Source organism: Haliaeetus albicilla, chromosome 2 (assembly GCF_947461875.1).
Source record: "Haliaeetus albicilla chromosome 2, bHalAlb1.1, whole genome shotgun sequence".
Classification (NCBI taxonomy): domain Eukaryota; kingdom Metazoa; phylum Chordata; class Aves; order Accipitriformes; family Accipitridae; genus Haliaeetus; species Haliaeetus albicilla.
In genome coordinates, this window is record NC_091484.1 from 77661789 (window position 1) to 77679958 (window position 18170).

Sequence of the window (18170 nt, forward strand, 5' to 3'; positions counted from 1 at the left end):
CCAGAAAAGGGAAACCAGAAAACCGAAGAAAAGCTCAGAGCCTTAAAGATGGGTATGAAACACCGACCGTTCCTACTCGTTTGGATTTCTAATTTATTTTGCTGCCAGTCAAAAACATCTATTTTGCCACTCAGGTGCCACTCTCTTTTACATCTGAGATTTAATTTACAGGTGCTGCCTGGGTTGCAAACTGCCTGCTGTAACCTTGCCAAATGGGACAGCAGCTTGAAAATTTAGAGCTTCCTTTGTGAAAATGTGTGTCACGTTTTTGTCGCCATTCTGAAGAACTTGGTCTGACCTCCACCAGCATTGAGGGACCCTCTGAAAGCAAGTTATTCACCACTGACCACAGCAAACACAGGTATCCTGGACCTGGTAGAGTTCTGGGAGCATAAAAGGACTGCAGGCTATCCAGCAACACAAGCTAGGAAAAGGCCAAAGAGCCTGGCAAGAACAAGACTGCTGGTGGGTCACTGTACAGGAAAATTGAGATGGACTGTAATTAGAGTTGGAGTAGGTCCCCCAAGGGATCCAAGGCAGCCTGACACACTCAGCTTGCAGGGAGGAGTTTCCTCTGCTACTGCTTAAATGGCAGGTGTGTGCCAGTTTGACTAAACACGGAGGCGGATATAAACCCAGATGTGATGAAAGCCTGGAGGGTAAGATGGGACTTTAGCAGTCACTGATCCAGAGGATGGTAAGGGATCTGTTAGATTACTATAAAACCAGGATGGATGGGAGCTTTAGAGATCTGGTTCACCCCAGCTGCCCCACAAACAGCCAGTTCCACATCATCCATCCCTGACTGGTGCCCATTTATTGCCCTTCCTAACCGCCCCCAGTGATAAGAGTCTCCCCCCCGGTCATCTATTCCAGTACTTAACGCCCTTTTACAGCTGGACGGCTTTATTCATGTCCAACCCACACTCCTTTGCAGCAGCTCGGTGGCAGAAGTTTTGTTCATGCTCCCACCCCAATTCAGAAGTGCATTGGCTGTCTCCTCGCAAGCACGTCCACCCCAGTGAGAAGCACAAGCACCCACCTTTGACGGTGACGAGCACGGAGCTGTACGTCTGGCCTGCCAGGTTGGAAGCCGTGCAGGTGTACAGCCCGTTGTCTACCTGCTTGCAGAAGAGGATCTTCAGCACAAAGTTCTCCTGATCGTCCTCGTAGATGACGTGCCGCCGCCCTTCCAAAATGACCTCGTTGTCCTTCTTCCACACAATCTCGGGCTTGGGCTCGCCCGTCACGTAGCAGCTCAGCTTGGCGTGCTTCCCCTCCGTCACGCTGCACGTGCGTGTCAGCGCCCCAAAAGTCGCGTTGCGGGCCCCTTTGGTGGTCAGCCCAGCCACCCTTTCGTAATCTCGGGAAAGACTGTAGCCGATGCCAGACAACCCTTCTGCCATGGAGTAAGACTGGGCAGACGTTGAATCGAGAGCCCCGTGAGAGATGTCCAGCTTCCTGATCTCCTCCCGCCTCTTTTGCAAGTGCGACAACAAGGATGCCGTCTTGCCGCAGCTGGTATCGAAGTGGCTGCTGCTGCCCGGGTTGGAAAAACCCTGCGTTTCCACCACCAGCGCAGCCGAAGCGCTGGCGGAGCCGATGGGATTCTCTGCCCGGCAGGTGTAGGTGCCGCTGTCCCCAAGCCGGGCTCGCTGGATGGTGAGAGCGTTTGACTCCCCAGCAGACTCAATCTGGAAGCGTCCAGCATCAGCCTGGTTCTGCAGGTGTCTCCCATCCTTCTCCCAGTTGACCGAGAGGGGAGGGCTGCCCTGGACTTTGCATTTGAACATGGCATCTTCTCCCAATGTTACTTTGATGGAGGAGGGTTTCTGGATGAAGTACGGGGCTGACTCCGTTACTGTGGTCTCCTCTCCAACTTTGATGCTGACAGCTGCAAAAGCTTCCCCAATGGTGTTCTTGGCCCGGCAGATGTATTGGCCGCTGTCCTCCAGGTTCAGATCATAGATTGTTAGCCGATAGAGATCCCCATCTTCCGTGGTTTTAAACCTTCCTCCAGACTGGACTGGAAGTTTATCCTTTTCCCAGCTCACAACTGGGATGGGGTTTCCAATGATCTGGCAGCTCAAGGTGGCATCCTTCCCCACAGACACCATAAACGCCTTAGGTCGGGTCAAGAACCGGGGGACTCCACTGAACGAGCTGTAATCCATCTCGGTTTCCTTCCTAAAGGGCGAGAAAGAAAAATGTCAAGGGAGAGCAGATTAGATGGTGCAGGCAAAGAATTGCTGCCCTTCCACAGTGTCAGGGTGTTTTGTCATCTAGAACAGTCACATTTTTATTGTCCTTCTCATTATGGGTGAGAAGGCCTTGCAATATTTTAGGTCCTGCAGATTTCTTAGATTTGAGCTCAATAAACTGCTGACAGAGAAGGTAGCTCACTTCCCCACAGCAGTCACTGGGTAAAATACAAGTCTTTGGGCAGTTCATAAAGAACATGATGGTCCCTTTCAGCTTTGGTACTAGGAAAGTGACCTGCACTAATGCTACATAACGTATGGGCTAGTTCTGTAGCCATAGAGAAATAAATGGACATTATATTCTGAGATGTGTCTACCCATCAAGATACCTCCTCCATCAAGCTCATCTCCTCTTCATTTTCATCTCTTTTTCTATCTCATTGCCCTTGCTCTTTTCAAATTGTCTCTTTCTCCTTACCTTTTTTTTTTGCCTTTTTTTTTTTTTTTTTTAATTTCTGCTTCTACAACATGCTTCATGTCTCCTCTTGCCCTCCCTGGTCATTACCCATCCCTAGGCCTTGTTCTCTGAACCACATTCACACAGACCTTACAGCAAACCCCTTTCCTGCAGCAGCCAGCCTTTAGGAGGACGCACAGGTACGCCTGTCATATTATTGACGATATTTCTCTTTATTCACAGCTTCTTTTCAACACAACCACTGAGATACAGCTACTTTGACGGCAACAGTAGCCGATGAGTATCTATGGCTTATATACAGCCTCATCCAGATGGTGTAGGGCCAGAGACAGCTGCAACGAGGCTGGGTGTTTCTTATCGCCTGTTTATTCTCAGCTGCTCTCAGAGGGCACCAACCTGCAGCTGTTTGATGATACGGACCAGCCAAGGGGACGAGGCTTAGGCAGCATTCAAAACTAAAGCTCATGGCAACTCTGGTGCTATTGTGTCCCGAGAAAGTAAAAAAAAAAAAAAAAAAAAAAAAAAAAATCAGTGGCACTAATCTTTACAGCCATGTTCACTTACACACAGAATCTATCCATCCCTGTTCAGCTGGAGAGCAATTCAACAGAGGTCACTGCCTTCAGGGTCCCCTTCAAGTCCACCTAGCACACAAACATTTCTTGCTTCTTCACTGCTCCTTACATGGATTCCTGGATGTCCTTCCCCTTCTGCTTCTAATCCTCCAGGAAGCCCTTTCCCATGCATTGGCTAGGATATACTTTGATAAGTATAGGACAGCTAGGAGCCTGGTCTTCACCCCATTAGCACCAGTAACTGTGCACCAGCTGACTCTCCCTGGGAGCAGGATTAGACCTGATGATACTGCTCTGTATGGAGAGCAAGCGCCCAAGCTCCAAGCCTCTCTGGAAGTCCTACTCAGAAGACTTGAGTGCACTGTTTCTCTCCAAGCTACTATATCTCTTTGGCCTCACGATGCCAGACGCTCCTGTCTTAGCAAGTTCATGCAGCTCCTGCCTGAGCTGTATGGACGGTCTCTACCATGGGGCGATTGAAGTGCTGGTGTCACATCTGTGCTTTTTCACCTTCAAAGTGCCACACAAAGCAAAGCGACCAGGGCACCGTGCGTTGTAACTCAGAAAGGAAATATTAACCAGTCACTGCGACAGAAATATCCTTCTTAATCCTACAGCAGTTTGGCTTCCCCGCTGGCCACAAATCCACCCACTCCCTCACCCAATGGCAGATGCTCTCACACCCCCCCCCCCGCCCCGACCTCCAGCAGAAGTCGGTAGGAGCAGGCCAAAAACCTGCTTTTGTTTCTTGAGTCACCATTTGAGCAGAGGTTTCATTATTTTTTCCATCCTCCTCCAGCTCCTGTTGCGGTGTGTTAACGTTAAGGTGCAGATCACTGATGGCACCACGGAGTGGGGGTTGGACTGACCTGCTGCATGACCTTGGGGAAATCACTTATTTTCCCTCTGTCTTGGCTCCCTTCTCATTTCTTCTTCATATCAAGACAGGGATGGTCTCATAAATAATTATGTGCACAGTGTATATATGACAATGTACTTGCTGGAGTATATGACAAATCATGCATGAAAATTAATAACAGATTACAATTTTTCATTCCATTTACACTGCTGGGGATTGAAAGACACAAATTGCCATTAAAGCTAAATACTGAGAAAGCGGTGGCACAAAAATACAAAATGTATTCATTACCAATAATAATCATTATTACCATTGAAGATGGTATAGCTGAGCTAACCTTCAAACTTCATTTGGGCCACAGATCTAAGGCAGAAAGAAACTCACTCTTCTTTCTATATTTAACAGAAGAAATACACTATGTACTATCCTATCCTGTCTCTTGCCCTCCAAAGAACATATGAAACTTTTAAGAAGCAGTCAGAGACTCTTCCCTTTAGACAAAATTGATCCTTTCTAAACTAATTCATATTTGGTTGCTTTTGTTTCCTGGTATCAAGCAAATTCCATTATTCCACCAAAACCCTTTAGACATTAAAGAAAATGCTTTCAAAGCTTAAATCTGGGGGGAAACAAAAGAAGAAAAAGGTAATGGGGAAAAATCATTCTTAGTAAACACTAATAGTGCAAAGAATGATTGACTTGCAGTCATTAATGCTAAGACCAACTGACTTTCTGTAGAGTGGTCGCCTTCAATACCAGTTGCAATGAATATACAGAACTATTTTTCCCTTGGTCTCAAACTGGTCCAGAAATCTGTGAACTAGCTTGCACTTCTTTAGTCCCTCTTACTACCTTCAACCTTTGCCCTCACTTGAGCTTTAAAATGTATTTTCCATAAACACTTGCAAAGCTTCAAGCAGAGAAGCTGCATCAATGGTTAGAAGACACATATACGAGCCTTGGGCTTGAGACAAAGTACATTGAAGTGAGTGGAATTTTCCACTGAAGCCAATTGATTGACATTCAGTCTTCTGCTAATTTGGGGAAGGAGCATTTCAATGTTCAGAGGAGGCTGGGATTCAAGTTCATCTTTGGAGAATCCAGTAGTAACATTCGCTACATTAACTAAGAATTAACAATCAAAACACAGACTCGGAGATCATGTCCTAATCTTTCCCAGCCATTATCTTGAATATCTGGTTGTACTGTGCCATCAAAGCACTTGGATCCATCTTTAGAAGACATTGCCATGTCTCATCCTTCCTAGGTCCCTAGTTGTTTCTAACAGATGTGTCACTCTGACCCATTTCTAGCTTCAAATCCTTAGCATCAAAAAGAGCAAAAAAATAAAGTTGCTTCATTTCTCCTTCAAACTGGGCTCTGCATAATGTGGAGAAGTGCCTGGAGCAGAGAGATGGCTACTGGCACAAGAGGTGCCTGCCTGGGAGCCAGCTGGTGACCTTCCAGAAAACAGTGGCTTCCCTCAAACCACCTGCGTGCTGTTTTCCTTGCCCAGTCCCCAGGAGATGTTTCCATGCCTGGAGAAGAGCTCTGCTCTGCGGGAGCACGGTGGATGCTCTCCAAGCCTGGTTTTCACAAGGGTGAGAGCAGGAATGCTGCTCAATTCCTAAAGCTCTTGTGCATCCTCCTCGCCTGCCCTAAAAAGTGCCCAAACAAGTCCCAGCTGCTCCCTGGTATCTCTGATAGTCAAGAACATTTAAATCACAGGGAAGATGCTGCATCTGGCCTGTTGCTCCTGAACCAGACTGGTGCAGCAAATCCATCCAAGATGCTTCTTTCCAGTGGCCACAGCCTCAAGGTCCACTCTCCCTCTCCCATTGCTACCAAACGCTCGCCCGCTGTTTGCAACTCGCTTCTCTCCAACAGGTACAAGCCACTGTGTCCGCAGACCTCCTAGTGCAAGGTGAATACCCCACGTCCCGTGCCGTAATCTGCATCACACCCTGCTCTCTACCAGCTTTCACCACATGCCCTCACGCTCGAGGGTTCTTATGCCATTATGGATGGCCGGGATGCCAGAAGAAAATCCAGGGAGCAGTGAAAACAGTGTGTGCTCATCAGTATTATTTCAGATTAGTTTCTGACATGGTAGGAAAGCAAAACAGGGTTTATGCCTTGCTATGCCACTGGCTTACTTTTATAATTGTGAGAAAGTCACTCAAACTCTTGAATCTTCAATCCCCGTCTGAAGAAGGGGATAAAAACCTCACCTTATGCATGTTGAGAGCATGAAATCCAGTACCAGGCATGAAATCCTAACCTGCGGCAAGGATGAAGCTGTAATCTAACGCTCAGACAGATCAAATAGTTTAGATAGGCTGCACTAGATAAACTACATTTTATAAGTTTAAATGGGATAAAATGCATCGCATTAGATTAGGCTGATAAATAGATTTAGGAGTAAGAGGGAGAGGACAGCCTTGAAAACATACTGAAAGGACAAGATTTAATATTTCTACAGTGTAACTTGCTGATCAATTTAGTAAACCATTACACTAATTCAGATTCTTTATACGTACATTCAAACTTCAAAAAAAAAGTAACTCTCTGCAAGTGCCAGGACAGCTCCCTTGCAAGTGATAGGACTGACAACAAAGCATGAATAAACCTAGTCAATGCAGATGCCCTTTCCAATTAATCTCAGACATTTGCCAGTGTCATATTTCTCCTTGTAATCCCTCTGTGATTAATCATTTGCAGCAGAGATCACATTCCCATCTGGGTATTTCTGAGCATGCCGAAGGCAAAGTAATTTTACTTATGTCTTTATTCTTTCAAGTTTTCACTGGTTTATGTTTGGAGGAAAGAGGCACAAGGGCACAGACCTGTCAGGTAATGCAAATAAATCAAATCACTGTCCAGGAACCAACACACGGCCACGCGGCCAGTCAAGGCGTCCTACCCACTCCTGTCCTCACTGTTTTCGGTCTCTGCCCCACACCTGCTTCCCCATGGACAAGCGAGCAAGTCCCTTGCAGTGGGAACTACCACAGACTACTCCAGCTCCTGCCGGAGGGATCTGAGGTGGTGCTCACCAGGAGAGTCATCAGGAGATGGAGATTCCTGATGGAGAGTCCCGATGGTGGTACCATCACTCTCTTGACCTCCCACGACTGATTCACTGTGCTGTGCTGGCTGATGGGTTGGTTTCGTGTTGCTTCATCAATGTTGAGCCGCATCTGGAAAACCTTCAACAACTTCTTAGCAGATAGAGGTCCCACACTGTGGCATATTGCCCCCCAAGCAGTCAGCTGCCTATGATGATGCTCTTTCTTTGGCATGAGGGAGGACAGGGGTGGCAGGATATTCTCTGTCCAAGCCTTTCAATTCAATGGTTAGAAAGGGAACCCTGTCCACCATGACCTTGGGCAAAGAGCAAAAAGCACCGTGCAAACCATCTCATAAAATATTCCCAAGATAAATGCAGCCACAAGTAGCACACCTGCATAACCGGAGACTTTGGGGACGTAAAGCCCAGGTGAGGACAGACACATAGACCTAGAGACCACTGAAGTCTGAATACAGATCAGGAGCATGGAGGTTCTCTCCAATACCATGTTAAGAGTCATCCCATGCTTGCTTGCTCATTCTCTCAATCCTCGTTTATCCTTTCTTTGCTGAAGCAGCAAACTGTTGATCTGGGGTCATCTTCTTGCTGTTAGAGTTCATATTTCCTGCACTTTCTCCACAATGCCAACTGCTAAGCCTTGCATTCCTTCCTCTCCTGATGGGAAAAGGTAAGATTCACAGGGAACCTCCCACCTCTGGATCCCTGGGTTTCAAAAAATACCACTAAACCAGAAACTTTAGATAAAAATCAAGGCAGCACTATTATTACTATAGTTTACATGAGATATCTGCGTGTGTTGTTCCATCTAAAAACATCAGGAAATGGCATCTGTGGGTGGGAAGGGAAGTTGACAGGTCATAAAATGGGAAGTGCAGATTTCCTTTGATGTTTAAAGTTCTGCTGAGGGAAAACAGCGGTAACCCAGCTGCCCCTGTTACTTCTAACAACCTCCCAGGGAACAGACAACTTTGAAATAGCACAAGTATTCAGTGTCAGCTGCAAGCTTAGTGACATCGGATGGGCACAGATGGACTCCCACAAGCCATTACACACCAGACAGGATGCTTTAGGGGTGAAATGCACACCAGCACACCCAGTGCTACGTGCCCATTACGTCTCTAAATCAGGTGTAAGTAGAGATTTGCGCCAATGCACTAATCCGAGACAGCAGAATTTATCTGATGCCCGTTTCATCAGAGCAGGAACAGTATCTGTCACTGAGGAGCCGGACTCAGAGCTTAGCTTGGGCTACTCTAAATTCCACTTCAGTGAGGGACAACAGATTTTAGCATGTTCAAAGATCATTTGATGTACAGATTGAAGAGCTTTCCGTGGTAGTTTGGAGGATTGGTCTCCACGCACTGTAGGAGATGCAGGACACAGAGTACCTGTAATAAACTAAGCTCATTGCAATAAGCTTCTAACTCAATTCGGAGTAAGGCTCATTTGCATTCCCTGTCATCTATTGCCTCCTCAAAGTCCACAGGAGACATTAAGGGAAATTTCACAGCAGGCCAGTGGCTAACATGATGTTAAACTTGGTGAGCAGCCCTCAGCAAAACGATGGCTAAGCTCAAGGCAAGACAACCTTACATTTGTGACCTTCAGGGTAGGGTTAAACACGCACCGTCTAGGAAGGGACCTGCATCACCTCATGCTCCCAGTATTAACCCTTTATCAATCACCTGAATATTTCCAATGACTGGCAGCAAAGGAAAGAGTCAAACCGTTAGAAAATTCCAACAAGAAACAAGAACAAATCGCAGTTTGTGCATTCTACCAGACAAGGCAGTCCAATCACCCTCCAGTCACATAAGTAAGCATACCCTTAATGTTAAACATGGGAGACTGAAGCCACTTAGATGATTTATATGGTTAAAGCACGTATTATCTTTCCTCTTTGATATAGAGACAGACTTATTGGTTATAAAGCTTATCCCTCTTTTAACCTTATAGCCAGCAATCACTTTCCACCAACACACTAATAGCTTCAAGAAGCTCCATGCAAGGAAGGAACTTCTTCCTACTTGGTCTTTGCTGCAGCATAGGGACTTCACTTTGGATTCCCCCCTCAATGGAGCTACAGAACAACCCCAGAAACTTCCAGAGGACTAAAACTGCTCAGATCAGCCCCTCAAGACTCCATGGCAGCATCTTTTCCTTTTATTCTTCTGAGCCTAAAGGCACCCAGGCTGCTCCGACAATGTGTAAATAAAGGCTACAGCACAAGGGAGGTCTCGGGCATACAGCGATGCTCATTCCTGCTCTGTGGGGGTGAGAAGGTGGGAGACAAGTACAGGGAAAAGACAAAAATTCTGGATTTGCCACCCTGGGGACAGAAACAGAGCGATGTAAACTCTAGCAATTTCACCACAAATTTCACCCAACTGGATTTTGCTTTACACACAGCCCCTGGAGAGAAGTGGCTATGGCAGAATCCCAGCTGTAGGTACACCCCGGCATCTGCTCAGCTGACAAAGACAGACAACTTGAGCCAGGTGAGCTTTAAAGGTTCGGAGTGGATTCACACTGGTTTATTTTACTTTATTAGTCTCATGGTTTAGAAGGCTAGACTTTTACATGTCTGGAGTTGGCAGCACTAATGCATGTTTCCTCTCCACATGCATAAGTGCATGTACCTTTCTCTCCCTCACACAAATAAAACCAGCGCTGAACCAAATAATCCCAACTCTTAAATCCTTTGCACTAACAGAAAAATAAACTCGCTTTTATTAAGCTAGAAACACTGCCTCAAGTTTTAGCACATGCGATTTCCTACGCGAGGGCGTTGCGGGATCACAACTCCCATGGGGACAAAGAATTCCCTTGGTGACAATTAGCAGCAAGGCTCCAACATAAGCCCTTGTATTTTAACAAGTGGACGTCATTGTCATTACAGCCACTCCACCCCATTGAGCTGTAAGGCCGAAAATAGCCTCAGCTGTCGAGCTCCATCTCTCGTCAGAGCCATTTGTAGAAGCACGAGGAGGGTGGGGGGCTGCAGTGTGAATCGGTATTGACACTGGAGAGAAGCTCAGAGGGAAAAAAAGCCCTTGCTGAAGAGAAAAGCAGCACTGAGATTATGCCCTAGAAATTAAACTTTTAAAAACACTACTTGCTGCCACCTCTCCGCAGGAAACTTATTTTTTCCAGGTTCTTCATGCACACTGCTATCTCAAATTCGGGGACAAAATGTATCAAATACAATCAACAGCTTTAAACCTGATTTTCCTCTCTTTTCTCCTCTCGAGATTAATCTTTGCTCTTTTGATAACGTGGTCAGAAGTAGATAAGCAAAGCAATCCATATTTGGTTCAGACCAGAAGAAGGATGTATTTACTATCTGTACCTTCAGCTCCATCTTCAATTATGTTTCGCAAAGCAAGACGTACTCCAGCACAGTAACACTGGCACAGAAATAACCTCACCCCTCCCTCAGCTACTAAAAACATTCTCTATTTTCTGCTGGATATCAGCATCCCCGAGTCCTCTTCTCTTTAGATGAAGGTTTAGGTCTTACCTGGAGTCTCGTCACAGTCTGAGGAGAAACAAAGCTCTGGGCAGGGTAAGAAAAAGCCGATTCCTACTGCGATGACAGAAGGGGGAAGGGGGAAAAGGGGAACAGAGGACATGGGGAGACCATGTTGGTTTTGGTTCCCCCTTCCCCTTTCCCCTCCTCCAGGAAAATAAAACAGAAACCCCAGCGATGGCAGGGACCTGAGGCAGAAGGTCCCCCCGAGTCCCCCGGCAGTGACTTTTGGCTGTGCCAAAACACTTTTTTGGCTGTGCCACCCCCCCACCCCCACCCCTCCTCTGGGTTGTCGTCCTCCAGTCAAATCGCTGATGCGCTTTGCTTCCCCCTCTGCAGCCCAGCTCCAAAATAGCTCAGGGTGTCATTTGCCGGGGAGATTAAATTTCCTGCAAGAGAGAGAGGCGAAAGGGCATCATTTGAGCGACTCGCTGGGACGGTCCGGCAACGGCGGGGTCGGGGGGGGACCCGTCAGATGGAGGGATGTCTTTGGTGGTGTGGGGGACAGGCTGCGGCGACAGGGTGGGTCAGAACCGGTCCTCGAGGGTCCGTCCCAAAGCCAAGCGATAAACATGACGCAGGGACTCGGGAACAGGCAGCTTCCAACTTATCGGCGTTGCACGCTAGACAGGAATTCTTTTCCAAAGGCATCAGATCAATAGTAGGTTTATTTATAACCTCCCAGGCAGGAGTTGATACAATGGCGAATAAACGGCAAGTTAATAAACCTAAGTGTGTTTCTCCCTTTCTTAACCTAAGCATCTCTCTCCCTAACTTTTTGCAGCATGAACCTGAAGCGTCTGCAAAAATGGCGTGAGTTGCGCATGCATTGCACCGCAGAGGCTCAAGATCGTATTTTCTATAATTACCAGTAAAATTGCTATTTTTTTAACACTTTCCTGAACACGGAGTTCACACCAACTCTTATTAACAATCAAAGTATTTTGAATTTAAAAGTCGCTTCTGCTAACGATAGAGGAGCTAGAAGAGAGGCTGGCAGGCTCCCCCACAACCACTTTACCCCTGCGCAGCTATCAGGAATGAACTACAAGATACGCTTATTTTTGGCAGTAAACACAGCAGATAACGTGCTGCACAGTCCGAGGGCGTGGATCAGCTAAAGACACAACAGTATGTTGTGTTTACTCACTTTTCAGGGCATAAAAACACCAGCAGGGAAGCAAAATGGAGTTTTATTAGGGATTTTGGAAGCTGGGGTTGAAAAGAGTCAGAAGGACCAAAGATAGGGAACCGCAATAGCTGCAGTGTCCTATTATCAGGGCAGAGGAATGGCTGTTTCTGCCTTGCGCACAGTAGGACTCTCAACTTTTGAAGCCTCCAAGTCTTGCATTGGGTTCCAAGGGCATTTAGCTACTGGAAAATAAAACGTGGAAGAGACCCAGCATGACCTGAGTGCTAGTGGGATCTCCTTGAAAGCAGAGCTCAAGGAGAAGGTGACAAGGATGAAAAGCAGTAAGATCAGGAGGACCCCATTAACTTAGTGCAATGGGATGATCAAGGACAAGGACGCTGGTCAGAAGGAGACACCAAAGCTGGTTTCTCTGCGGGGAAGAAGCTGGGCAGTGGTTTGGTGTAGAAGCAGATGATGTTTCATCCCACGCGGTGACCTGCTAAGAGCAGGGCTGTCACCTGCTGGAGAACTGACCCAGGGATGGAAGAGAAAAAGCCACAACAAGTGGTAAACAAGTGGTAAGATAAACCTTCACCTTCCAAAGGGGGAAGAGAAAGGGTAGCATTGAGTAGTGACTCATTGGGAAGGGAGATGGAATGACCCACCTCTCAAATCTAACCATAAGCAATATGCTGCCCACCAGTGACCAAACTTGAGACACTGCAGAACGGTGACATGCTGTTGCCTCCAGCTCCCCACTCCTTTCAAGTCAGGACAGTCAGAATTTACCCACTGGGGCAAAACCAACCACAAAGTTATAGGATTGAGGGGAAAAAAAAGGTACCTAGATCTCAAGTGACACCTGAGCTGTCTGTGCATTAGCCAAGTAACTTTATCTGATGTTTAGGGACAGCTTTATGAAACCCATCTCCCCTCTTAAAGATACTGGCCATTCTGCTTGGTTCTTCCCTCTGTTTTGAAGATGGTTTAAAGTTTTAGCTGCAGGTGCAGTAGCGGATATCTACCAACAAACTTACAAAGACCTCCCAAAGACACAGAAAGGCTGCCCAAGTTTTGTTAGTAACAAAACTCAGCCCACCTTTGAATCAACTATTGCACAAGCTGAACGCAAAAAGAAATTATTTCTTACCAAGTCCTGCTTTGCACTTCAAGGTCTATCCCCAACCTGAAACTTAGAATAAATCGGTGTCCCATTTGGAGTAAACCAAAGCAAATTAAATGTTCCCCAGCTGCCCATGAAGCAGCCTTGCTTACGCTTCCCCATACTACGGGATCGAGCAAACTGTGGAGCACAGCAATTGCCAGAGGCACAAGGTGGATTCTTATGGGATTAAACGAGCAAATAGTGTCTTTCCTTCGACACATTGCTGTCCTCAAGGAAGAGCCGAGAAACAACACTTTATGAGCTCCACTTTTTTTTTTTTTTGTAATGTATGTAAGGGGCCAGCTGTACGTACTAGAATGACATAGTCATGACGGGTTCATTTTTACTACTGTCACAATTAGCAGCTCAAGGACCATTGGTAACTGATTGCTGGACACACGTGGCTGATGCTTCCCTGAAAAACAGAACAAATACCAGCGAAATTCTCCACCATAAATTTAGATGTAAGTAATGAACTCCATGCAGGCTCCACCGCCAGGACGCTGAAGAATGATTAGGTAATTAATATATAGTAATCACTATTTGCAGATGCTAATTATAAGACAAAGGCAACTGCATCAGCTCCACTTGGCAGCCCTGTGATGATGATACAAAAGCCTCTGCCAGGCTTCCAAACCACCATCTCTGATCCTGTTCACTCCTGAAATGAAGGCACATTTTTTGGAAGGGCTTCCAGGTGTGCAGCTTGTTGCCGTGGTTCACCTGGTGCCTATCAGAGATATGAACAAGAAAAGTCTTTTTATTTTGTCTTTAGCCAGCAAGCGAGACATGTGGAAGGTGGTGTTTATTTTAAGGAAGGCTTTTAAACGTGCTTTGTTGAGCACATTTGTGCAATCCTTTTACACTGGGAGGACAATCCTTCCTACGGTCCGAGGAGAAAGTGCCTAAACTGGGTTTAATGGCCCAGCTTATTGTCACCTGTTCACCTAATGGGAAAGAGGACCCTTGTCCGGATTGCCCCCCACATTGGTATATTGTCACGGAGCATTTATCTCGCCATTTAACTGCAAACTCCTTACACCTCATCTTACGGTGTCTGCCAGTATTCAGGACTAGCATCTTCTGGGCACCACACAGACTAGCAACAATCAATCTTTGTTCTCGCACTAGTGAGCCCTTTTTTGGATGCTGTGACTTGCCCTTATTATCTTGACATGAGTAGATTGCCCAAGATACCCTGAAAGGTCACTAAAACCGAGATGAATTGAAATAGCTACAGTACAGACTTATTTATCTACTGAGGAACTACAACATGTCATGGGTTTAAAATAAAAGAAAATCTATATATGATGAGCTAATAACAGTTTGAATTTATAGAGAGAATGATGAAAGGGTTGAAGGAGCCTGCATTTGAATGAAAACAGATAAAATGTCATCAAGTATGTTTTCTTCCCACTCCAAACATCTGGGAAACGTGCTTTAAATAGAAACTTACACTCACACGGTTTTAAAATACAGAAAAATCTTTCCTTGCACTTGAAAACTATATCTTTGGGCTTCAAAATTGCTCATCTAAACTCTTAAGTTGAAAGTAAAAGGATGCCAAATGGATTTAACTATAGTTTACAGACACTGAAACAAGCTGTGCCTCGTTTTCCTCTGAGAAATCAATTAAATTCTTTGAATTACTATAACTAGCAAGGCCTGAAGTGTTAGGTCTTATTTCAATATTTCTCTTAAGTACTAGATTTTTGTGCATAAAAAGGCAGGTTTTTTGTCAAAAAAAGATCCCTGCTTCTCCCTACAGGAGAATTTAATTTGATTTTTTTTCCCATGTGATACTGCACAAAAATTTAAAAGCTGAAACCATTTCTTCTTCTGAGTATTACTCAGTTTTTACAGAAAACTAAAAAAAATCCCAAGGTTTTGTCTCCCTACCTAACATTAAGAATAATTCAGGAAAAAAAAAAAAACAATGCTAATAAAAATTTCACAGTCAAATAACCCACAGACAACACAAGATATTTTTCCTACCACATCTAATACTGGTAGGTAAGACCACCTAATTCTGTGTTAAACATCACTAGATTACCAGCAGTTCCCTAAAGCACTCCTAATGTAAGGGAGCATATTGCCCCCCCAAAAAGGTTACATATGCCTGGCAATGTTAATTGATAGAGTCATGGAGGACACAGAAAATTAATATATTACAAAGGCAAATCAAAGTATTACATGGAGTTAAAAAGAGAACAGAGGTGCTGCATTAATTCTTTTTAAAGGGCAGCTTTTCAGAAATTTAGGAAAAACTGCTTTGTGAACAGACAACAACGAAAAGGCAAAACTGACGCGTGCTTGCCTGGCTTGGTGTTAAAAGCTTCCAAAAAAGTTTATAAAGGTTCCTAGATCTTTTTCAGTGCTTCCCTGCTTTTAATGTTAAGACATTAAACCTTTTTTCTACATAGCTAATCTAAAATAAGTTCCTAAATTCTAAAACTCCTCCTGTAATTTAACCCTATATACCCTGAACAGGAAAGACACGTGGTGCCCTTCCAGTTTGGCAGGACGCCTGGAGACGTTTGAAGACCACCACCTCCACTCCTATCTCCTTTTCTCTGGCCCAAATGCCCCTAATTTTTTTCCGACCCTGGTCATTTCCATCGCTCTCAGCTGGACCGACTCCAGCTGTCTACATCAATTTGAAGAGCGAGGACCAGACCCGGGCACAGCCCTCCGGCTCCTGCCTTATCAGGGAAGATCAGAAGGATTTTTTCGGACGTGCCGCTGCTTACCCCTGCCTTTGTACACCCCGTTAGGGATTTTTTTTTTGCCTATTTCAAAACAGCCGGGCATTGTTGATCCCAAATCCACTTGTGCTTCCCGGTAATCCCCAAATCCTTCACAGAACTGCACCTGAGCAGCATTTTCCTATGCTGTCATTGAGCACTAGATTATTTTTTAACCCTTTCAGAGAACTTCATATACTTTTTTTTCATTCACAAATTTGTGATTGTGGAACTCTAAGCCTGACTTACCAAAGTCTAAAGACACCCTGACAAAATCCGATTTTCAGTAAAAATATTATTAGTGCACCGACAGCACAGCCTGTTTGATTCTGCTTGGCAAATCCTTCCATTTTGACATTAAATCTTCAACAACTACACATTGAACAAAGCTCTGTACCCATTCTACTTATTCTACATCACATTCCAAAACCACTTACAAGACTATCTTAGAAAAGAGTGCCAAGTTTGTTTATTTTTTAATTCAATTTACACGACTTTGTTTCCTTTCTATCTCTAACAGTATCATACAAGGGAATTAGATGGAGCTGACAAAGCTTCACACAGGTTAACCGCGACTCTCCTCTTCAGCATCTTTTCAGTGCTTACAAGATAGGTTTTGACTTTTTGTTCCAATATCTGTCTGGGACTTGAAGTCCAAATAGCTGGCCTATAATTTATTCCCCCCCCCCATTTTAAAGGCAGAAGTATACTTGCCTTTCGCTGGTTTTCTGGACCATCAGGGGTTTCATGATTAATGTTGCCTCAGTTGTCTTCACCATCTGGCATATCGTAAGTACTCTACAACAAAGTTTGTGAGGTCCAGCCCATTTTAAAACATTTTTTGTTTTTATGTGCTTTCTAACTGATTTCTTACCTGTTAGAGACAGAGGCATTTACCCTTCTGTTACAGGCATTAACTATGACACTCACCTGGTTGCAGCCTGCTTTGTAGTATGTAAAAATAAAGTAAAAATTAAAAAAACAAATACATTTTTTAACAGCCCTCCTGCTTTACTGAATGTTCAAGCGACAGTTATTCAGTCTTTTTTTTATCCCTTATATAATTGTAAAATTATTTTTGTTATTCTTAAATCACTTGCTATTTGCATTTTATTTCATGCCTTAGCTTTTCATGCTCAACTCTGTTCAGGCACACACCGTCTTCAAGAGCACTTACATCCACAGCTAGAACAACAGTACAGTCACACTTATGTTTTCTGAATAGTCCACAAACCTTCCTTGTTTACCATGGCTCTGCTCTGAACAAGGGCATCACCATTTCTCTAAGTGCAACTCAAATTCACCCACATCTGAACTGTGTATAAGGGGGAAAAAAGTTCTTTACGAGGGTGGTGCAGCACTGGAACACGTACCCACAGAGTGGGATCTCCATCTCTGGATATAGGCAGAATTTGGGTGGAAAAGGCTCTGAGCTGTGAAACTGGCCCGGCTTTGAGCAGGAACAGGAGTAGATACTTCAAAAGTCCCTTACAATCTTATTTTATGTTATCATCCTATGAGCCGATCGGTTAACATCAAATGGTTTGGGTTGGAAGGGACCTTTGAAGGTCATCTGGTCCAACCCCCTGCCATGGGCAGGGACATCTTCAACTAGACCAGGTTGCTCAGAGCCCCGTCCAACCTGACCTTGAACTTTTCCAGGGATGGGACATCCACCACCTCTCTGGGTGACCTGTGCCAGGGTTTCACCACCCTCATCATCAAAAATGTCTTCCTTGGATCTACTCTGAATCTACCCTCTTTTAGTTTAAAACCATTACCAGTTCTTCTCTTAGAATGTGTTTCTTGGAGATTTCCCCTTTAAATCTGTCCATGAAACCTAATACTTCTTGAATATTATGTGGGTCATCTTTGATGTAAAGGGAATAATCCCCCTGCTCCAAGAATTAGGCTTCACTAGTTTCTCCATGGATTTATTCTCTACATGAAGAAAAAAAAATCATGCTGCTAGAAACAGACACTGGGTTTACCCCTTCTTCTCCACTGAGGGCAGTGCCATTGCCATAGCTAAATAACACACTTTGCACAAACGAGTCACTTTTTCAAATAGAACTGTTTCTCAAAAACTCTTCCATTGCTTTTAAGCTCTCTCTATGCCTCCCACGTGTGTTTTTCTTTGCATTTCTTCTTTTTCATTACTTCCTCTCTGTCACAACTTCACATCTTTAAATATTCCATCCTTTCTGAAAACCTGTCGATTCTTGTAGTGCAGGGTTTTTTCTGCAGCAAGCAGTGTTGCTCCTTGAGCAACCACCATTTTCCTGAAGGTTTAGATCCAGAAGCATTTTCATCATAGGCTTTGTACCACTGCACGTCGGCAGTTTGCTAGCTCTTGCCTCGCTACCCAGCAAGGTTTTATAGCAAAGTTTAAAAGG

At 44.9% G+C, this 18170-nt stretch overlaps 1 protein-coding gene across 22 annotated transcripts in view; it reads right to left on the reverse strand.

The window, feature by feature from the left end:
* OBSCN (obscurin, cytoskeletal calmodulin and titin-interacting RhoGEF) overlaps nucleotides 1–10968 on the reverse strand; it is a 187726-nt gene extending 176758 nt beyond the window's left edge. For 20 of the 22 annotated variants that reach the window (XR_011323776.1, XM_069778342.1, XM_069778336.1 and 17 more), the window contains exons 1-2: nucleotides 10725–10968; nucleotides 1043–2187 (exon numbers count right to left, since the gene is read on the reverse strand). Coding sequence is in view for 21 of the 22 variants with exons in the window: in XM_069778342.1 (XP_069634443.1) it covers nucleotides 1043–2174 (1132 nt within the window). In the remaining variant the exon portion in view is untranslated. The remainder of the gene's footprint in view (nucleotides 1–1042; nucleotides 2188–10724) is intronic. The other 2 variants (XM_069778350.1, XM_069778348.1) reach the window with 1 other exon arrangement.
* Between the last annotated feature and the right edge of the window lie 7202 nt (nucleotides 10969–18170).